The sequence below is a fragment of the Neophocaena asiaeorientalis genome, unplaced genomic scaffold (assembly GCF_003031525.2).
Source record: "Neophocaena asiaeorientalis asiaeorientalis breed wild unplaced genomic scaffold, Neophocaena_asiaeorientalis_V1.1 scaffold515, whole genome shotgun sequence".
Taxonomy (NCBI): domain Eukaryota; kingdom Metazoa; phylum Chordata; class Mammalia; order Artiodactyla; family Phocoenidae; genus Neophocaena; species Neophocaena asiaeorientalis.
Window position 1 is genome coordinate 4,557,319 of NW_020175829.1, and position 24,227 is coordinate 4,581,545.

General features: G+C 35.5%; 1 protein-coding gene across 1 annotated transcript in view; it reads right to left on the minus strand.

Moving 5' to 3' along the window:
- The window catches only part of AP3B1 (adaptor related protein complex 3 subunit beta 1), a 153,012-nt gene that overhangs the window by 17,469 nt on the left and 111,316 nt on the right, over positions 1 to 24,227 (minus strand). The window contains exons 16-17 of the mRNA XM_024732789.1: positions 21,385 to 21,616; positions 16,615 to 16,699 (exon numbers count right to left, since the gene is read on the minus strand). Coding sequence (XP_024588557.1) covers positions 16,615 to 16,699; positions 21,385 to 21,616 — 317 coding nt within the window. The remainder of the gene's footprint in view (positions 1 to 16,614; positions 16,700 to 21,384; positions 21,617 to 24,227) is intronic.

The following is a 24,227-nucleotide window of genomic DNA, read 5'->3' on the forward strand; positions in this document are numbered from 1 at the left end:
TAGAAAATGGAGTGGCTTAGTCTTAAATAGTTAAGATATGTCTTTTAAGATATTAATTTTTAAATAAAGAATAAAATGGAGTGACCATACTGTGTTAAGATATGTGTGAAAAAAATAATACCTCATCTGCAAACTTGCTTTCTTAAAACAAAACCCCTCATTTTCTAGTAGCATTATTCACTGACATTATTGAACATGTGGTGAAAGTTTTTCAAATTACAGGATATGAAGAATTTAGGAAAGGCAACTTTCTATTTTCATCATACAGAAAAACAATACTGAGTGCATTTATTTCATTTAAATCTCATGAAACTACTATCTTTATTAAAAAATTACTAAAACTGCTTTAAAATGTTTTTAAATTACAAGTTTGAAGTTAGGTTGATGAGTGTATCAGTTCGCAATGTGTTTGGCTGCAAAGAAGCAGAAAATCCAACTGACAATTTCTTGAGAGATGGGTGCTTATTGTTCAGTGTATAAGTAATTCTGTAAGTTACCAGTCAAAGGCTGGTTCAATGGCTTAAAGATGCTGTTAGGAACCCAGGCTTCTCTAGCTTTCAACTCCACTAGCCCTAGTGTGTTGGTTCTTATCCTCATGGTTGCCAGATGGCTGCTGTATCTTTAGGTACCACTTTAACATTCCACTGAAGAAGGAAGAGTGATGATGGAAGAGTAGTGAATAATGGAGCCAACTGACAACTAACGACATGATTTTTCCTACAATACATTCTTATGAAGACTGATCACATGGCTAAGATTCCTATTTCTGTACTACTTATTCTCATGTACTTCCTTGAAATAGATTTCCTATTAATTGAGGTAACAATACTGTAATATGCAGCATGACTATAAGCTGATCTCTTAAGGTGCAAAAGCCGATGATAAAAAGCCATGTGAGGCAACCAGAATTCAATCAGATAGCATTTTAAACGTAGATGGAATTATATGATGCTGAGATTTTGAAATTGTGCAGAATTCTGTCAAGTTCAAAAGTCTTTAAGCTTTTAGACAGGTATAAGGAGCAAAATAAATGCAGAATCCAATCAAGTATTAAAAAAAAAAATTGAGCCAACTGAATCTGTTCCTTTTTATCAGCAAAGCAAAAGCTTTACTGAAAGTCCCAGGGAAGGAATTCTAGTTTTGTGTTAGAACTGGGTCTCATGGCCAGTGGGAAGATGGCTTGGGAGATGGGAATTGTGGATAAGAAACACCAAACATTAGGTTAAGAAAAATACTTTCTTGAAGGGTGGGGTAGGGACAAATATTAAAATATAAAGAAAGAAAAGAAAATCCACTTTGATTTTATGCTATTATATACTATAAACTTTTAAGCTGCCTTATTTTTTTAAATGGAACAAGGTACGGACTAGACTAAAAAAAATAAAGAATGTTTTGAATTATTCACACATGGATTGCCCAAGGCAAATCAATAAATCCAATTTATTTATTAATTCAATAAACATTTACTGAACACAAACTTGATCCCATGTACTGTGTGAGTGTCTGGGGATTTAAAGACAAGTAAGATTGGCCCTTGAAGTTCACAAGTTTAGTGAGAGAGAAAGAGTTCAATTATGTTTATAACAGAAAGGTAAGTGCTACGTTAGAGACATGTGGAAAGTATCATAGTCCAAGGAAGAGGGGCTGATTAATTCTGCAGGAGAGGTAGAGATACGTTTACTTCCAAAAGGAGGGAGAGGAGCATTCTAGGGATTCTACACCTATGTTTTGGGAATGGTGAGCAGTGTGGTGTGTCAAAAGATGGGATTGGGGGCACACTGTAAAGAACAGCATACACAGCATGACCATTAGTCCCAGTTCTCCCATGGCAGTTGTCCTGGAATCTTGTTCAGTTAATGTCTCCTTTCACTCTCTGAAGTGTCCTGATTTGTATGACAAAGTGTATGATTACTTTACTCTTATAACTCAGACAAAGGTGCTTCAAAGTTTCCTGGAAAAAAAAAAAAGGAAACTACCAGAGACTTCTGACATAGGAAAATAAATGACCCCATATGTATTTTATAAACTCTGCTGGCAGTGTGTAAAGGTGGAGTACAGGAGAAATCCAAGGCAGGTAAATCAGGAAGGAATCTAATTAACAGTCTAGGCAGGGGTTTTTAGCACTGTGTGTTTTACTTCAGTACATCCTAACAATGATCCGAAGAGGTAGCTTCTGTTACCCCTAATTTATTAAGAGAAGTTAAACAACATGCCCAAGGCCACACAGCTAGTATGAAGAACTGAACACAGCAGCACTGGGATTTGAACCCAGGTCTATCCTACTCCAAAGTCAGCTATATAATGTTTGCTGCCATATATATATATTTTTTATTCCACTATACAAGGTTGCTTCCCTAGGGTGGGTAGCACTGAGAATGGGGGAGGTGCGGGTATTTTATAGTTAAAAGGGACAGATCTGGTGACGGATGGGAGGAAGAGACTTTGAACCGTCTAACGTTAATGACTGGGAGGATGACTTCCTCCACTGAAGAGGAGTTTTGGGGATTAAACAAAATGATTTGGATTTAATCATGTTTTACTTTGAGTACCACTCAGTTACCCAGGAAGAGATATTTAGCAGATAATTGGAAATACAGATCATGAATCAGAAAAGAGGTCAGGGCAGTATATATGAGTTTGGAAGTAACCAGAACGGTACAGGGAAGGGCTGAAGCCTTGTAAGTAGATAAGCTCATGTAGGAAAAAAGGATATACCAAGAAGGATAAGGTGGAAACCTGGGGAAGCCCTGCATGTAAGTAAAAACAGAAGTGGTGCAACTTGCAGAAGAGCCTGGAAAAGAGTGGCTGGGGAGAAAAGGTGTGTGTCAAATACTGCAGGGAGGAATAAAAAGAAGCACGTGTAAAAGCTAGAGGAAGAATGCAGAACGCAGTGAGCTGAAGGTGAATGGAAAAACTGGCAGGGAAAAAGATGGGACAGAAAGCAGCAGAAGCTTCATGAGGACGTAGAGGCAAAAGAAAAATGCTTAAAGAAACTTGAGCATAATTAAAGGCTGGTGCAACACAAAGAAATAGGGTAAGGTCTTAGAGGAGGTAAATGAGGTTGGGATTAAGAGCATAAGAACTAGGTGAATGGGTCAGTCCTGGAATGAAGGAGGATATTTCTTCCAAAAACAGCAGGGAAGGAGCTATTAAGATAGAAGTGTTGGGCTTCCCTGGTGGTGCAGTGGTTGAGAGTCCGCCTGCCGATGCAGGGGACACGGGTTCGTGCCCCGGTCCGGGAAGATCCCACATGCCACGGAGCGGCTAGGCCAGTGAGCCATGGCTGCTGACCCTGCGCGTCCGGAGTCTGTGCTCCGCAACAGGAGAGGCCACAACAGTGAGAGGCCTGCTTACCGCAAAACAAAACGAAACAAAACAAAACAACAAGATAGAAGTGTTGAGGGTAGGGCACTTGAAGGATAAGACCAGGCTGATGTAATGGAAGGCTAAGTCACATTAAGAGAAATGTAAATGCTGATAAAGGAGTAAATGGATAGGTATATATATCATGAACTAATTTAGTGTTAAATATAAAATTTTGGCTTCAAATAACTGGATAAATCAGTGTTCTCCAAAGTGGGAAAGGACAAGGCACTCCCCTGAGGTAGAAAATCCACTGATGAAAAAAACCCTATCAATTATATTTATTTTTTTCTCATTCTATCTGAAGTTCTCTCTCTCTATATATATATTTTTAGATGTTGGGGGTAGGAGTTTATTAATTAATTTATTTATTTTTGCTGTGTTGGGTCTTCGTTTCTGTGCAAGGGCTTTCTCTAGTTGTGGCAAGCGGGGGCCACTCTTCATTGCGGTGCGCGGGCCTCTCACTATTGCGGCCTCTCTTGTTGCAGAGCACAGGCTCCAGACGCGCAGGCTCAGTAGTTGTGGCTCACGGGCCTAGCTGCTCCGCCCGTGGATCCGCCCTAGGATCCTCCCAGACCAGGGATCGAACCCGCGTCCCCTGCACTAGCAGGCAGACTCTCAACCACTGTGCCACCAGGGAAGCCCTGAAGTTCTATTTTTGTCTGTACATAATATCTTAGTACATACATGTTAGCACAGTGAGACACACACACACACAATACATATAGGGAGTGTGTAGTATAAATATTTTACTCAGACGTATACAATTTTAAAAGTTAGGGACCACTGGGTTAAATTACACATACTACACTATCTCTACTTACATTTTCTTTTAGATTACGGGTGAAATGACCAGCCTTCTCCTTTCCAACACTCCTGAAAAGGATCCCATTTACCTCTTGGTTAAAGGTAACTCTACAGCACTGATGCCCAGGGAGGAGGGTGTGAGAGCGGAGAAAAGAAGGGAAAGTAGACTTGCCTTCTAAGGCATATATGAAAATCAAGGTGGATAAGCAGAAGGCTTAAGTTTGGGGGAAAAAGGTGATCCTGAAATGTCCCCACAGGCAACAACCCATGTGTTAAGAGATAAATATATACTATTCAACTTGACTGCGTATGTTTCACTTTTGTTACTTTTGGGTAATGCATGTTTTATTTTCTGTGGTTGGTGAAGTGATTAACATGTAATTCTGTATGAAAAACGAAGGATATAAGTTCATCCAAAATGGGTCTTATGAGACAAATGTAATAAAACTGGAATATTGCTGTGGCAGACACTACTTGTTGCTTACTCAGTATTTTTTTTTTCCTTTTTCTTCTTTACTGATATAATCCTGATTTTGTTCAGGTAGACAATGTGCCCACCGGAACACTCTCTTCTCAGGCTCTTGTAGCTAAGACTGATCAAGTGACCCGGTTATGACCAATGAAGCCTGAACAGGAGTCTGCTAGGGACTCCTAGGAAAGCTTTGCTTTTCTTTTTTTTTTTTAGTATTTCTTTTTATTTTTTGGCTGTGTCGGGTCTTAGTTGCAGCACACGGGATCTTACGTTGCAGTGCGCAGGTTCTTTGTTGCAGCGCAGGCTTCTCTCTAGTTGTGGCACATGGGCTCCAGAGCATGTGGGCTCTGTAGCTGTAGCATGTGGGCTCTGTAGTTGCGGCACACGGCTCTCTAGTTGTGGCGCATGGGTTCAGTTGCCCCGTGGCACGTGGGATTTTAGTTCCCCGACCAGGGATTGAACCCGTTGTCCCCTGCATTGGAAGGCGGATTCTAAACCACTGGACCACCAAGGAAGTCCCAAGTTTTGCTTTTCTGACACAGATGTGGCTCCTCCCTTCATGTCACTTCTTACCTTTTTTTTTGGCCTAGAATGCAGATAGAATCCTGGAAGTAGAGAAGCCATCTTGTGACCCCGAGGATGACTGGCACATGCTAATGAAATTAGCTCATGGAACAAAAAGTTGGAAAGACCTTATACCAAAAGACATTGTGGAGCTACTCCAGCTGCTCTTAACTGCTGTCCTGTGTTCTTCTCGTACCAGGAGAATAATAAATAAACCCCTATTTGGTGAAGTCACCACAGTTGGGTTTCTGTTACACACAACTGAATGCAAAATCTAATTAATATACATAACACACTTCATAAGGCAGTCTCAGCTTCTAAGCAAGGTTTGGCTTAGCAGGGAGTAAGATGGAATGTTTCCTCTTTATTTTGGGGAAAATTTACTTTCATTTATATTAGTGTTCTAGGATGCTCTCCATAGTTTTCATGCGCCTCCTTTTAAATATTTTGCCCTTTTGTTGTTTGCTTCTCTCTCTTCTTCTTTTCTTTTGTCCCGCTCTTTTTCCTCTCATCTTCTTTGGTTGAACATGGGGCTAAACACAGCTATCTTGACATGGATAGGGGAATGTTGAAAATGAGTAATGACAGATATAAGTTTAACAGAATTAACAGTTTACCAGATCAACAAACTACTATTATTAGGCAGCTCTAAATAGCCTAATTACATGGGATCAGGTGGTGTAACAGTTTAATGTAAGACAAGATTCTACCTGTTCTATATTTAACTGTAATGCATATACTTGTACTACATATAATCTCATTCCACAGACTCCTACAATCCAAACTGGTAAATTTTCTAGGTAAGAAATGTGCAAGTAGTCTAACCATTGTGAGACTCAAATTTCCTTATCTATGAAGTGAGAAAAATGACACCCTTGTGGGCTCGTTTTAACGATGAAATGAAATAACATAAGCCAGTACAGTGCTTAATGCATAACTGATACTCAAAACCTACATCCATAATAGGGAAGTATCATAATTTATTTAAGCATTCCCCCATCAATTCTCATTTGCAAATTTTCTCTATTACAAACAATGTTTACTTAATAACCTTGGATAGATCCATTTCTTCAGCACAAGCACCAATATCTCCCCAAGCTTGACACCCTAAAAATGAAATCACTAAGTTGAAGAGTATGATTAATCAGCATTTGAAAAATACTGCCAAACTGACCTAAAAAAAGTGGTGCCAACTTGAAGTTCCACAAACAGTAAATAAGAATACATGTTTTTCTGTACCTTCCGTGTCATATATTAAAATTATTTAAAAATTTTGCAAATCTGATGGATGAAATTTTTTTTATTTCCCTATTACCAATGTTGTATATGTTATTGTTATGGATCATTTGCATTTCTTTTCTTGTTAATGAACTATTCTCAACCTTTCTCCACTTTTATATTAGATTCCTTTTTATTGATTGCAAGAGTTCTTTATATATTCTGGTTACTAAACTTCTGTCTGCTAAATACGCTGTAATACTTTCTATCTCTCATGTGTTATGGTATCTATTTTTTTCTTCTTTGTAGAGAAGTTTAAAATTTTTAATAATCAAACCTGTCAATTTTTCACTATATCTTTCTGGATATTGTGTCTTGCTTGACTTTTGCCCCCAAAGAGTATAAAAATATATTATTTCTAGACACTTTTATAGTTTCTATAATTAAACCATAAATCCATCTGGAATTTATTTTGGAGTAATCTGTGGGAGGAAGTTATCTTTGGTTTTTTCCCGATAATGGTTCTCACATCATTTATTGACTGGTCCATTCTTTCCCCAGTGATATGAAATGTCAGCTTTATGATATACAAAATTTCTAAATTCTCTGTTTTGTTTTACTGATTCCTTTGACAATAGCCAATTACATTGAATAAAAATATTCTTGTGACTTTGAAGAATATCTTGAAGTTATTATTGAAAAAGGCTTTTCTCATTAAATTTTTGTTTTGACTTTTCTTGGACATTCTTTTTTCCAGTTGAATTTTAGAAATTTGTCAAGTTCCTTGAAAAGGCTTACTGGAATTTAGCATTGAATCAAACTGAATTTGAAGATTAACCTGAGGGAGAGTACTCTCTCCCATTTTAGGAACATAGTATATTATTACATTATTTATATCTTCTTTTTATGGCCCTTCAGGAAAGTTTCAGGTTTTTTTAAAAAAAAATTCCCACATCGGTATCATATATTTGTTAATTTATTCCTTTCGTTGTTCTTGTAAAAAGAATAATTTTATTCATAATGTCTTAAAATTGGTCAGTCCTACCATACAGAAATGTTAATGATTTTCACATAATGATCTGTACCTAAACACTATCCTATTTATTAGCTTAAATAATAGATTTTCTATTGATTCTAAGACTTTGTGGGTTGGCAATTATATACTGAATAAAAATAATAATTTTGTGTCTTTCTTTCTAGGATTTATACCTCTAACTATTTTTACTTGTCTTTTTGTATTGGCTAGAACTTCCATAAGAATGTGAAATAGTGTTGAAAGAGGGTAACCTTCTCTTGCTTTTCTGACTTAAAAGAGAATGCTTCTGATATTTCATGTGGTGATAGGTAACTTGTATGTCTGATAATAAACACACACACACACAAATTTTATTTTGTAATTCTCAATTTTTCTGTGCCATCCTCTTTAAGGTGGGGTTCTTATAAATAGTATATATTGAATTGTGCTTTTTACATGTTCAGTATCACCGGAATTTAACTTATTGACATGAATTCTGATAACTAGTATGTGTGGCCCCTTCTAGTCATCTTATTTTGTTTTCTATTTACCATGCTTTTTTCCTTTTCCTGCTTTGTTAAACTGGTCAAGTTTTAAGCACTCCGTTTCTTCTTCCCTTTAGTCATTTGGAGGTTATAATACATCATATTTCCCTTAATTTAGAGGTTAGCTTTAACATTTTAAACCATATTTAAACTCCTTTTAGCCATCAATCAATCCTCTTGTCATGCATGACAAGAACACCATCATTCCTCATACTTGTCCACATCGAGATTTTGGTTCCAGGTTATTAAAATTTATTTTTTACATTAGGGGTGAACAATTATTTTTACACATTGACGGATTTTACAGGTTGAATTATCTGTCTACTTTTTATTCTGTTTTTCTCTGTCACAAAATAAAAAAAATTTTTTTTACTATAGTATATCTTTGAGTAATCCTTTCAAGAAAGGGTCATTGGTGGGTAAACTGATGGAATCTTTGCTTGTCTGAAAAATGTCTATTTCGTTTCCACCAAATTTTAAAGATTATGTCCCTTGTCTTCTGGCCACCAGAACTGATGACAGTACTGATGAGGAATCTGATTCCATTCACATTCTTGTTCATTTTTAGGTAAGCTGCTTTTCTCCACCTCTCTGGAAGATACTAGAGTAGTTTTCTCCTTATTAAAAATCCTACCAGAAGCAACAAATAACCTACAAGGGAATCTCCACAAGCTTGTCAGCTGATTTTTCAGCAGAAACTTTGCAGGCCAGAAGGGAATGGCAGGACATATTTAAAGTGATGAAAGGGAAAAACTTACAACCAAGATTACTCCACCCAGCAAGGATCTCATTCAGAATCCGTGGAGAAATCAAAAGCTTTACAGACAAGCAAAAGCTAAGAGAATTCAGAACCATCATTACAACACATGCTAAAGGAGCTTCCTCAGGCGGGAAACACAAGAAAAGAAAAAGACCTACAAGAACAAACCCAATACAATTAAGAAAATGGTAACAGGAACATACATATCTATAATTATCTTAAATGTAAATGGATTAAATGCTCCAACCAAAAGACACAGACTGACTGAATGGATACAAAAACAAGACCTGTATACATGCTGTCTACAAGAGACAAACTTCAGACGTAGGGACACATACAGAATGAAAGTGAGGGGATGGAAAAAGATATTCCATGCAAATAGGAATCAAAAGAAAGCTGCAGTAGCAATACTCATATCAGACAAGACAGACTTTAAAATAAAGACTATTACAAGAGACAAGGAAGGACACTACATAATGATCAAGGGATCAATCCGAGAAGAATATAAAACAATTGTAAATATCTATGCACCTAACATAGGAGCACCTCAATACATAACGCAAATATTAACAGCCATAAAAGGAGAAATCGACAGCAGCACAATAACAGTGGGGGACTTTAACACCCCACTTACACTAATGGACAGATCATCCAAAATGAAAATAAAAAAGGAAACACAAGCTTTAAATGACACAACAGACCAAACAGACTTAATTGGTATTTATAGGACATTCCACCTGGAAGTGGCAGAATACAGTTTCTTCTCAAGTGCTCACGGAACATTCTCCAGGGTAGATCACATCTTGGGTCACAAATCAAGCCTCCGTAAATGTAAGAAAATTGAAATCATAGCAAGCAACTTTTCTGACCACAATGCTACGAGATTAGAAATCAATTACAGGAAAAAAACTGTAAAAATACAAACACATGGCGGCTAAACAATATGTTACTAAATAACCAAGAGATCACTGAAGAAATCAAAGAGGAAGTCAAAAAATACCTAGAAACAAATGACAATGAAAACACGATGACCCAAAGCCTATGGGATGCAGCAAAAGCCATTCTAAGATGGAAGTTTATAGCAATACAATTCTACCTCAAAGAAACAAGAAACATCTCAAATGAACAACCTAATGTTAAACCTAAAGCAACTAGAGAAAGAAGAAAAAACAAAACCCAAAGTCAGTAGGAGGAAAGAAATCATAAAAGATCAGAGCAGAAATAAATGAAACAGAAACAAAGAAAACAATGGTAATAATCAATAAAACTAGAAGCTGGTTCTTTGAGAAGATAAACAAAATTATAAACCTTTAGCCAGACCCATCAAAAATAAAAGGGAGAGGACTCAAATCAGTAACATTAGAAATGAAAAAGGAGAAGTCACAACTGACACCATAGAAATAAATACAAAGGATCATGACTACTACAAGCAACTATATCCCAATAAAATGGACAACCTGGATGAGATGGACAAATTCTTAGAAAAGTACAACCTTTCAAGGCTGATCAAGAAGAAATAGAAAATATGAACAGATCAATTGCAAGTAATGAAATTGAAACTGTGATTAAAATCTTCCAACAAACAGAAGTCCAGGACCAGATGGCTTCACAGGTGAACTCTATCAAACATTTAGAGAACAGCTAACACCCATACTTCTCAAACTCTTCCAAAGAATTGCCGAGGATGGAGCACTCTCAAACTCATTCTACGAGGCTACCATCACCCTGATACCAAAACCAGACAAAGATATCACAAAAAAAGAAAATTACACACCAATATCACTGATGAATATAGATGCAAAAATCCTCAACAAAATACTAGCAAACAGAATCTAACAACACATTAAAAGGATCATACACCATGATCAAGTGGGATTTATCCCAGGGATGCAAGGATTCTTCAATACACACAAATCAATCAATGTGATACACCATATTAACAAATGGAAGAATAAAAACCATACAACCATCTCAAGACATGTAGAAAAAGCTTTTGACAAAATTCAACAGTTTTATGACAAAAACTCTCCAGAAAGTGGGCATAGAGGGAACCTACCTCAACATAATAAAGGACATATACGACAAATCCACAGCAAACATCATTCTCAATGGTGAAAAACTGAAAGCATTTCCTCTAAGATCAGGAACAAGACAAGGATGTCCACTCTCACCACTATTATTCAACAGAGTTTTGGAAGTCCTAGCCACAACAATCAAAGAAGAAAAAGAAATAAAAGGAATACAAATTGGAAAAGAAGAAGTAAAACTGTCACTGTTTGGAGATGATATAATACTATATATAGATAGTCCTAAAGATGTCACCAGAAAATTATTAGAGCTAATCAATGAATTTGGTAAAGTTGCAGGATACAAAATTAATGCACAGAAATCTCTTGCATTCCTATACACTAAGAACGAAAGATCAGAAAGAGAAATTAAGGAAACAATCCCATTCACCATTGCAACGGAAAACAGCATGAAGTTTCCTTAAAACACTAAAAACAATACTACCATATGACCCAACAATCCCACTACTGGGCATATACCCAGAGAAAACCATAATTCAAAAAAACACATGCATGCCAATGTTCATAGCAGCACTATTTACAATAGCCAGGACATAGAAGCAACCTAAATGTCCATCAACAGAGGAATAGATAAAGAAGATGTGGTACATATATATAATGGAATATTACTCAGCCATAAAAAGGAATGAAATGGGGTCATTTGTAGAGACGTGGATGGACCTAGAGAGTGTCATACAGAGTGAGTCAGTAAGTCAGAAAGAGTAAAGCAATTATTGTATAATAACGCATATATGTGGAATCTAGAAAAATGGTATAGATGATCTTATATTCAAAGCAGAAATAGAGACACAGACGTAGAGAACAAATGTACGGATACCAAGGGGGAAAGGGGTGGGGTGGGAGGAATTGGGAGACTGGGATTGACACATATACGTTACTGATGGGAACATACTGTATAGCACAGAGAACTCTACCTAATGCACTGTGGTAAGCCAAATGGGAGGGAAGTCCAAAAGGGAGGGGATAATAACTGTATGTGTATGGCTGATTCATTTTGTTGTGCACTGAAGGCTAACACAACATTGTAAAGCAACCATACTCCAATAAAAATTACTTTAAAAATGCAAAAATTAAAAAAATATTAAAAAACAATAAAAATTCTACCAGGATGTGGCCTTTTTGCTAGTTGTTCATATTCACTCTGGCCTTTGATGGATCCTTTCAATCTGAAGGTGTGTACATTTCTTTTGCTTGGGAAAATTTTCTCCTATAATTTATTTAATTATTTCTTTTCTCCGTTGTCTCTTTTCTTTCCTTCTAGATCTTCTATTAGATGAACTGATTCTTTTATTTTTAAAGAGGAAGCATCATTTTAAAAAAAATTAATTAATTAATTTCTGGCTGCATTGGGTCTTTGTTGTTACATGCAGGCTTTCTCTAGTTGTGGTGAGCAGGGGCTACTCTTCATTAAGGTACGTGGGCTTCTCATTGCGGTGGCTTCTCTTGTTGTGGAGCATGGGCTCTAGGCACAGGAGCTTCAGTAGTTGTGGCACACAGGCTAAGTAGTTGTGGCTTGTGGGCTCTGGAGCGCAGGCTCAGTAGTGGTGCACGGGCTTAGTTGCTCTGCGGCATGTGGGATCCTCCCGGTCCAGGGATTGAACCCGTGTCCCCTGCATTGGCAGGCGGATTATTAACCATTGCGCCACCAGGAAAGTCCCAGATGAACTGATTCTTTTAACTTTTTTTTTCATATTTTCCATCTTTGTCTTTTTGTCTTCTATTCTAGTTGATTTCATTGACTCCTTCTTATGGAACACTAAATCAGGCTTCAGCTGTGTCCAGTCTATCATCCACCTACTGAGTCCTTTTGGCTTTTTATGTTTTTAGATCTCCAAGAATATATTTTAAATTGTCTAATTACTCCTCCTCAAATAAGCAGTATATTCTTTTTTTGTTTTTGTTTTATGGATTTAATAGCTTTAATAGGATAGTAAGCACAGCAGCAAAGATCACTTGTGAATATTTACTATAGACCGTGTATCTTTCTAACTTTTTTTTTTTTTTGCGGTACGCGGGCCTCTCACTGTTGTGGCCTCTCCTGTTGTGAAATGCAGGCTCCGGATGCAGTCTCAGCTGCCATGGCTCACGGGCCTAGCCGCTCCGCGGCATGTGGGATCCTCCTGGACCGGGGCACGAACCCGTGTCCCCTGCATCGGCAGGTGGACTCCCAACCACTCTGCCACCAGGGAAGCCCAGCAGTAAATTCTTGCTTTACAGATACAGTTCTCTCGAATCAGATATTAGTTGTAATTTTTAAAGATATCTCTTTTCTTTCTCAAATTGCTCTCTTCACAATTGGTAAGTCTTTGTAAGTCATTTTGAGCTTTCCCTTTCAAATTGAGGCTTTCCCTCAAAAGTCTGGTCATCCTAAGCTGTCTGTTTATATTTATAATGAAGGACCAGGTTAATTAACAAACAAAGCAAGTTCTGATGCATATTAGCTATAAGATTTTGGGCAAGTTTTCTTCCTGTGCCTTAGTTTACTCACCTCTAAAATGGAATAATATAATACTCACCTCATAGGCATGTTTTGAGAATTAAGTAAACTAACACACACAATGCAGTGTTTAGAACAGTGCCTAGCACACAGCTACTGCTCGATACATGTTAGTGAGTGTTATTTCTATGGGTCTCCTCTCCCCTGGTGGGCTGGCTGGAGTTTTCTTAAGTGGGTGAGACATGACTGGTTATGGTCATGAAGTTGGGAGGCAGGTAGGCAATGGCCTTATCTCTTCACCAACAGATGTAAGATTGGCTTTACACCCTAGTGGTAGGCGACTTGAGAATATCATTCTCTTGGGTAGAACTGCATTTCACCTCATCTCTGACCATCCGGCCTCCTTCCTATAAACTCAACCCCCGCTGTTCTCTTAGGGCACATCCTCACCAAAAGTCCTTCCCAGGCAAGTAGTTGTTCACTTTCTTTACAGGGTAATTTTTAGGTCTCTGATTAAATGTGTATGCTGCCTGCTGCTAGGGGCAAGGTTGGGGAAGTGCAGGTTGGAAGTCATTCTTTAATTCCCTAATACTGTCTTACCCTAACTTTTCTTTTTGCTAGTTCACTTTGTTTGATATTCTGCCAGACTTGTTCTTACCATTATAGTAGTTTTCTCCCATGAGTGTTTTGCTCTGTGGTTTTTATTTTCTCTGTTATTGTTTATCTGCTCCCATTTGCTTTCTAACTGGCAATAATTGTTCATAATTTCTGGTCAGCTAATAGCACTCTTTCTCTTTTTAGTGCTCATTTTCTATTAAAGAATGTATTTTCTGTCTTTTTAATGGATTTCGGGCAAAAAGAGGGGCGGATGTTAGTGCTCAGTCCTCTAACTTGAGCCAAGCCATATAATTTTTCATACTAGTTAATACATTAATATCTGCTAATCACAAGGATGAGACCTGTTTATGTACTGCACCTACTTTTAGAGAGATACATTTATGTATATTATACATATTTTCAATCTCAATAAATTTAATCAAGGACTTAATCTGATGACCATTTAAAATGCAAAGCAAAAAAAGAGACATTAATACTTATCAAGTGTCCATATAACTACACTGTCACATATAATAGCTTTATCTATCTATATACGCATCATATAACAATAATAATACAGAGAATTAATCTAGACGCTAAAGTAGGATCATTTTACTCTGGTTCCTTTTCTTTTAATAAATAGAAGTGTACCTGAAAGGCTCACAGTCCATGTTCTCAGCATTTCTGAAGGCTTCCTATCAAATATGCTTTTATTACCCATCATTTTATGTATTGATTTGTATAATGTATTTTGAGGAAAAAATTCAATATCGGCCATTCTTGCTTTTTTTTCCTTTTTATTGAACTACCAAAACTAATACAGCTCATCACTAAGGAAAAAGTGCTATTTACTATGCAAAAGGCACAGTCAGTGACTGGCATCTAAGACCAATTGATCAACCCATTACCACTACCTCCCTACCCCCACTAGCACTACTATGAATCTATTGATTTAAACACCGTCGATCGGTTTCCATTTTCTGATTTGGGGCAGGTCAATTAAGAAAGTGAGTAATTGTGATTACACTGCTTCAGGATCAATTACAGCTGATGCAAGACAAAGTGTTCTTTTTGGAACACACATAAAAATAATTTTTGATTTAGTGTGCATATGTGCTTAATAAAAATCTAAAATATATAACTAATTTATACCTTCACAACAGAAAAACATACTAGTGTAAATGCTTATAATAGCTAAGGCTATTTTCTATCTAAAATAAATTCATCATTTTCCTAAAATTAGTTTAAGAGAAACTGAGAAAAAACTGCTTATATACACTTCCCAACATAAGATAAAAATCAAACATTACCTAAATATTTATCCCTAAAGGGACTTAGTTAATTGTGAAAGACAAGATGCAAATCTTGTGTAATGGACTAAAGAGAAAATCTTTGTAATGAAAAAACCTTTTTTAAAACCCTTCACTGCATAGAAATATAAAAGGTTTTTTATACAAATTGAAAAGAAAGAAGAATTTTTTTAGTTCTTAATCTTGCCCTAACTTAGTGCATAAGCTTTGTCATTGGGCTCACATTGTCGAAATCATTAAAATGAATATACCTCTGGTGTTGGAGGTAAATCTATTTAGAATGATGTTACTCATAGTCTTGTGCTCAGTAATATCGATCTGTGTTGTTTGTCTAATAGAAAAATAATAAACAATTACTAGGCAATGTGGGGAAAAGTAATCAGTTTTTATATATCACTAATATAGTAGACCTCCCAAAACATAAAGGTGATGATCTGCATAAAATCAATGTGTTATGCTACATTGCTTATATTCATCATTGCAGGTTCTCAGCAAAAAATGGTATAATATTAGGCCTGAATTACTGGTAAACTGAAAAGGTATATGAAAAAGAAAGGTTCACTATATTCAACCTATAAACTTATTTAAAAGTGACTATTTCCTAAACCTGGAGATTTTTATCATAAAAAATTCTGTTAGAAGCTAGCTAAAATTTAGATAAATAAAATGTCTCAATTCTTTTCAGAATAAGAACAACTTCAAATCAAAATAACACATCATATCTTAGATCAGAAAAATACAAAAGAAATGAGTTCAAAGATAATTCTTAAAGATGCATGAATATAGCTTTGCATTAGTTTGCTAATAGTTTCTGGATTTCATCAGAAATGTATAAAACATTATATAAAACAATAACAATGATAAAACACAATTCTAGAAAAGCTCTTTTGAATAGTATTCACCTATGAAACCTTTGCCAACTGATAAATATTCTCTTTTGAATTTTATCAAAAGCAGTTTGTAAATTAAAGTAAAAATCTATGAAAAATCTATGAGTTTTTGGTACTGACAGAATCAATAATTCTCCACTTAAGAGGCTCGAGATAACATATAAAATGTTTCAAAAGATATCTTCTCTGGGCTAGCCAACAATATTATTAAAGTTTTTAATTTCTCCTGAGTTTTCCTCATGAATTTTATCATAAATTTTCCACAAGCACAGAGATAAGCAAAAAAAAAAAAAAATTTAGCAGTAGCTTCTTACTTTAGCCAACAAACTGTGAAGTTCAACCACATATGGTAGACTGTAATGGCTATCTGTGTAACAAATACTAAAAACATATATTGCACATAATTTGTCCATGGCAGTCTAAACATTACCAAAGAAAAGCATGTTTGTGTAAATGTTTTGTCTCTCAAAGAAAAAGCTGCTGAAAGCCTTGATTTTAATCTGCTATTGTTTATAGTAATATGAAATATAGATGAACAATTGAACTTACCACAACTGGAAACTGGCAGTCTGAGTGGAATCACAAAAGTCAATACCCATTGAAACAGTAATGGATGCCTCAGGCTCAAGAGATTCTAGGAAATAAGATAATTTAGACATGGAAACACAGAGGATGTGTAAAAGACTAAACACTAAAATCTTATGTAATGTTTGTAGTTTGGTTAAAACAGTCAAATTTAATGATGGCTTGTAAGAATAATTTCAAACTAAGAGTATTAAAGCAAATTATAAAGTAATTTCACTTGAAGCCTCTTTTTCACAACTTAATTCTGTCCATACTTCAATGAACACATCATATCTATTTGTTTCAGAAATACACCTCATCCTGAGAAATTTCATGTTTTACAATATTGTCTTTACAGGCATTGAAGGTGAGAAGGAAATAAATGTTTTCCTGTTTGGAACAACTGTAACAGACTCTGGGTGCTTTTAAGAGATTGTGTACTTGAAACTATGGAATATTTACTCTAGATATAAAAAGTAAATTTTCAACAATGTTCTAAATTTCCACTGGGGGAAAAATCCAAAATTTAAAACATGCAAATTAAAGCAAAACTGGAAGAAGAAATTAATTTGTTGTCCTCAGATATTAACCAAGACAACTGGCATTATAGGAACCCCAAACAATAAGTCTAACTGCATTAGTCAAAAAATTACTGGAAGAAAATTTAGTAGCAGATTAGATTATCTTGAAAAAAATAAATAATAAAGTGACATTTCATAGATTTGTAATTTCTGAAGCTTCATCTATCAACTAATCAAGTGTGGGAAACAACTGTTTCAATATACAATACTGGTGTTTTTTCAGTTGATAATGATAAAACTCAAGATAAACAATAACACCATTTTATTCTGCTTATGATTCCAGAGTCAAAGTGTAATGCTGTACATTAGAATAATGAGGGATCTTAAACATATACCTATTAAGTATAAATATTTATGTATATTTATTATGTTTAAATAGAAACCATTCACTTTTGATTTCTACTTTGCTTAAAGTCTCTAGTATAACTGCAGTTGTATTGCATAGTAGCTTTATATTTAGTTTTATCTCTTCTGCATATATATTATTAGATGTAGTTATATTTTAGCAAGCACATACTAATCCAGTAGACTGTGATTATTCTAGGCTGTTGATAGGTATAACTTGCCATTTAATGCTAACCATTACAGAAATGACGGTACAGATAGGACAAAAGAACAATTCAATAAGCTTAAGATATTAAGTATTTTTATATCTCAAAGGCTCAGTGAAGATTAGGCATTATAAGAAGGTATTTGTTTGATGCTGATTTTTTTTTTTTTTTTTTTTTTTTTTTTTTTTTTTTCGGGGCCCTTCCTCATGTCTTGCAGGATCTTAGTTCCCTGACCTGGGATTGGACCCCAGGGCCCCAGCAGTGAAAGAAAAGGTTTTTTTTTGTTTTGTTTTTTTTTTTTTTTTTTTTTTTTTTTTTTTTGGTACGCGGGCCTCTCACTGTTGTGGCCTCTCCCGTCACGGAGCACAGGCTCCGGACGCGCAGGCTCAGCGGCCATGGCGCACGGGCCCAGCCGCTCCGCGGCATGTGGGATCTTCCCTGACCGGGGCACGAACCCGTGTCCCCTGCACTGGCAGGCGGACTCTCAACCACTGCGCCACCAGGGAAGCCCTGATGCTGATTTTTAAAGTGTTATTGGTTTGCTTGCTTATTAGTTGGTTTGCTGATTCCAGTTTGAATTTAATTTGTTTATAAACCTAACATTTACCAGGATGGCATGTTAAGTACCAGAAGACTTGCTACCTAATCTTTGGCAAACAAGCTTTATTGTAAATTACCATAATAAAATTTTCTTGCATTTCTCCTAAAGCTACACCTTATCAGTTCATAGTTTTGTCAGTCACATTGCTCAAAACTATTCTTCAGTGAATCCTTGATGTTTTCTTCTGTGCCACAGATATACTGGGGTTTGGTCTTATTTGCAGCTGACACCACATTGGTAGTAAATGCTGTCATCTCCAAAGCATGATGGCATTCGGAACTTAGATCTCTCTACATCACGTATCCCCATATTTTATTTGACAAAGTGACAGTTCTCAAGATGCCTTGATGATGGCACTGTCTGACACAGTTTCATAACTTCCTCAGTCTTAAGATAATGAACTGTGAGCTTAGTGCCATACTAATTCTGAAGGATAGTTCATGATCAATGGTATGTTTTATTATATGAATGCTTCAAGAGCAAAGTGATCAGCATAAAATTATTCATATAATAGATTTTTATATTTGAAGCTTACTACATTGGAAAAGTTTATTCAATCGGGTGTCTGTAGTTGAATACTGCTTCTGGATCATTGCAATATACATGAGAGGGTTATGCAGAAATGGCTGAAAACACTGGCTCTGTTACACTGCACCATTAATAATGAAAAATTAAATCACACAAGATGCCATCTACTTTGATGTGACAGTTGTACAGTAACTAGTGAAATCTTAGCTGAACTCAAACTTGTCAATTGTTAACATAAAGTCACTGAATATAGTGCAGAGACCCTAAGGCTACTCTTTGAGTGAGTGAGTGAGTGAGTGAATGAGTGAGTGAGTGAGTGTGTGAGTGTGTGTGTGTGTGTGTGTGTTTTAAACCTCTTGTGTACATGTGCCTGATCTCTTTGGGAAAAAATGGCACTTTATTCCTAATATTCTTGCAAGGAATCCAGTCTCATGCAAAATCCTGACAGAAGTCATCTCATATTATAGAGAAAAAAGAGAACAGATTGGTGACAAATAAGAAAGCCGCCAGACTCCTTAACATATGCATATGTACTTATTAAATAAAACAAATATCTTACTTCCCTTATTTCACAAAAAATGAAAATGCAGTATTTGTTCTTTGTTGCATTCCTATGATTTTTTTTGGACTAATTAAGATATTTCATACTCTGAACTCTACTGTTACCTATTGACGAAAGAGACTAAGTGGTATTACATACAAATTACTGCATGGGAAAGAATTCTTTATCTTGAGGGTATTCAATAAATGGCAACAGAACAAACTAAACACTACAAAAACTTTGCCAAAGGAAAGAAAGCCTATTACTAGTACTGAGGCAATGGCATATATTCATATTTTATTTTGGTGTTAAGGCCATATTATGAAATTTATTATACTTATTTCCTCTATTCTACATAGGCCAACAAAAGGTCAACTCATCAACTCATTATGCCAGCTCAAAGAAATGATAACACTGTTCTACTGTTTTAACCTTTGGATAACATTTTCAACCTGCAGACAATGCATATATCAGCTGCATGACACTTTTTAAACTCAATTAATTTTTTAACTAGGTAAAAAAAGCTGGATTTCAAGCAGTAAAAAAGAATACAAATTGGGATATTCTTTAATTCCTTAGCAATATATTAACTTCATAAAATAATTCAATAAAAATCAGGCACTGTAGTCTTTAAATAGTGTGTCTTAATTACCAAATTATTTTTCAAAGAGGGTATTACATGGGTTCTGAAATCAACTTACTTTAACTCTACTTCTCTCTACTTTGGTTGCTTATAAAAGTCTACCATATTTCATCTACTAGGAATTTTTTTTTTCTTTGTGGAAAAATGTAACACAAAGAATGACTTCTTTACTGAATGACTCATGAAAATGATAGGAGAGAATTCGACAATGTGAAAGAGCTCACTCAGGCAAAGAGGGAGAAAAAACAGAATAGCTGTGTGATAGACAATAATGAATAAAGGCAGAGTTACCCGGTCAAAAGGCTTTTGCTCACCTGAAGTATTATAAAAAGGAACTACCTGGAGCCTTTTGATGGTAATATTTCAAGGATTCAGTGACAGAAACCTTATATTACTTTTAATTAAGATTTTGCCTGAAGCTTCTCCCAACTAAACTGTAGGACTGCCTCCACTTACACAAAACAAAAAGAGAGATAGACATTCTAATTATTATACTATTTTAAACTCAAAGTTAGCCATACAATTGTTACACTTAATTTTTAAAAGGTGTATTTTTTGTAAAACACTTAAAAAATGGAAGGGGATGACAGCTGGAGAGACAGTAGGATCTAGTGGGCACTGAGGTCGCCTGGAAAGCACGTGCTACGTGGTAGGGGCAGTGGCTTGGCATCAGCTGGTTGTGCTGCATGCAGGTGGGAATAAAGCACCTGTACCGCCATAATCTTGTGCTTTATCCATGAACAGTGAGATTTCTTGGTTTTTCCTTTAATGTAAAAAAAAAAATACTGATTTTTAAATGGTGGCAACAGATTAAAAAAACATGATGTGTAAAAATACCAGTAACATACTGTGGGCTATTCTACCCTCTATGTATGGAAAGGAAGACAAACAGAATAGTACATACCCTCTCAGTCTTTGCTCCCTTCACTTTTCAATCTATGGAATATGAAGGGAAACGGGGAAGGAGAGATATGGAAGGTACAATACCCAAAAGGCAGACTAAAATCATGCAGGAAGTGAAGCTGACCAGAAAGAGAGGTGGGGGAAGGTGATACAGATAGGAAAAATGGGAGGAAATTGTGATTCTCCAGACACAGTCTTTCATTAGTACTGGTATTACCACTGCTGGCACCTAATTCACTAAGGGCAAAGACATGTATTTATCTTACAAGATAAATTTGGTTTAAAAAGGAAAAACTTATATACACTGAGTTTGCTAATAGTCAATAAAATAATATGTATTCTATTTTAAAATGAACACATTTAATTATCAAATGCAGTTAAAGTTTTAAATGAGAATTACTATTTACCTATTGGATTAAAAACATGCATTTGCATGCCCACAGGAAGTTTCTTTTCCCCTATGTGGATATTTTCTACCTTCCAATCAGTGGTATTATTCAATGTTATTTGCACAGAGACCATATTATCACCAAAAACGCAAGGCTGTCTTGGAAAGAAATAATGGGCAGCTAGTCCTTTTCCACTCATCCGATGAAGCAGCACATGAGTTTTCACTGGTACAAAGACAGGAGTACTGACCTATTGCACAATGGAAAAAAGAAAAAAAAAAAAGAATTAGTGAATATAGTTATTAATTCTTAAAAATATACAAAAATTCATAACACTTAACTCCTGTTTTCCCTAAAGTATTAATCACAATAATAGACATTAGTAGGATATCACACACATAGATATGAAGTCAGAAATTATATAAAAATGTAAAGTAAATGCCTTCGAAACAGTATTAAAATTCTTCTGTACTCTGCAGGCATATATTAAAATATTTTGACAATCTATATCTAAAAAGAAGAGAATAATCTTAGTTATATAAATATATTCAATTTTTTTAGATTTTATAAATGTTTTTGTTTTCTTCTTAAGTACACTATATTTGGACATTTTGCCAATTTTCTTATTAGTTTTTATAATTTGTCATTTGATTTTCTTGGGCTTTCAAACTATAAGATATTATAATCTGTCTATAACGAACATCTTATACTTTCATTTCCAATCCTGACTGCTTTAACTTTTTTCACCCTGAATTTCTTTCACTGTAAACTGAAGACTATGACCTCCTTTTTAAGGTGGTTCTTCCTTTGCTTTAATGATTAAAAAGATCTTCCCTACCTCAAGATCAGATAACTATTCACTTACATTTTCTTCTGGAGCTTTCATGGTTCTAATTTTTTAATTCATGAGGAACTGATTTAGGTATATTTACTCTATATTTAATTATTTTTCTCCAAATACTTAACAAATCATCTGTACATGATTTAATGATTAGCTCTTCCTCAATGATCTATAAATGCAGACATTCTAATTATTTAGTTGGAGACGTTTTTGAACCTTGATGGAGCTGTTAAACCAGTACCACACTGTTTTATTTCTTATAGCCCTATAATGTGATTCAACTGTTTGGCAAAACAAAGCGTTGCTTATTCCTCCACCCACCCCCGCCGATATTTTCTTGTCTAATCATCTGTTTATGCTTCCACTGAACCTTAGACTCTTAGTTAAATTCAACTGTGAGTGGAATCAGAGGCAGCATATTAAGTGAAGAAACACAGTCCTTTCTAACATCATATGGTGGCTATCTTTCCATTCAAAGTCAAAGTATTGCATGTGGCTTGACCTGACATGGGCAAGCTTTAAAAAAAAAAAAAAATCAATTTGTGATTAAACAGGCCTAATCAAGACTTTTTCCTAACAAGTGTACTCTCCCAAACTAGGTTTTCTATTATAATTGTGAGAGTACATATTAACCTGTTCAACATGCTCACTATGCCACTGACATCTGATGACTTAAAAAATATATATAATAATTTAAAACTCATCAACAAAAATCCAAGAGTTAAACATCATATACACAGAATGATAAAGTTGGAGAGAGGCAAGTGTAGAGCACCATGAGAAAAGCAGAACAAAAGCAGGAGTCTGGATTACAGGCAGCCAGGAATTAGCACTCTAGCTATAAGGTTCTTTGAAGGTATGCCTTAAGTCATTTAAGAGCTATCAGCTTGTCTTAGTTGGTTAACTGATTCTCTCAATCTAACCCTGGGACACGTGGTCCAAATATTTGATTTTTTTCTACTTTGTCTCAAAATACTGCACCTTTATTATAATAGTTAAAACAATGCTAAGGAATGTGCAAAGGAAGAAGAACAGTGTAATTCTCTCCACACATTCTTTCCCCACTCAACCAAGTTCAAGAAGCACTTTAACTTCTAAAAAAGGTCCTCCTTAACAATCTTCAAAGCTTATCTATGATAGTGCAAAGTTTTCTTTCACAATAAATACCTCATAAATGGCACTCTGGGGTAATAATATACACTTTTTTAACTACAGAAAGGGGCTGACTGAAAACGTTTGATTGCTTTTTTTAACCTATTTTCTAAGTTCATACAAGTCATATTTAGCGAACCTCCTCCACTATCTAAACTACATAGGTGATGTTTTGTTCAATAAAACCAGTAGGTTTCATAACTACTTCATTAATTTCCATATGACAATTAATCCTGACAAGAGAGCAAGATTTTAGTTCAACATTTTGTACATCAGATTACTTACTTATATTCCAGAAACATATACATGATCTGTGGCTGCTTATATTCTAAGATGCTAAATGTCATGAATGGCTTTTCTTACTTCACAATTTATAAATAACAATTATTTTATTAAATGTTAAATAAAAAACAGGTAAAAAGTAAATTAATTAGTGAATGACCAAGACTGGGGCTGTGAAAATAAGGGTTTAAGAAAGGAGGTAGATACTTAAGTTTGAACAAAACAAATCATCTTGGGTAGGAGACAGCAAACTACAGCCCACAAGCCAAATACCACCTGCTGCTTGTTTTATAAAGTTTTATTGGAACACAGCCATTCTGTTCTTTGACATATTGTGGGTGGTTGCTTTTTGGCTCTACAATGAAAGAGATGAGTAGTTGCAATGCCTAACATATTTACTATCTGGACCCTTTACAGAAAAAGGTGGCTGACCCCTGATCTAAGGGCATACATGTTACATTCTTCCTTCTCCCCTCCCCTTCTCTTGTTGTCCTGAGGAACAGTTCTCCATAGATCTCTCACAGTTCTGTACATCTTCTAAGCAAAGGTATTAACAACTTTGTTCCTGAAAATCTTTTCAAGGATG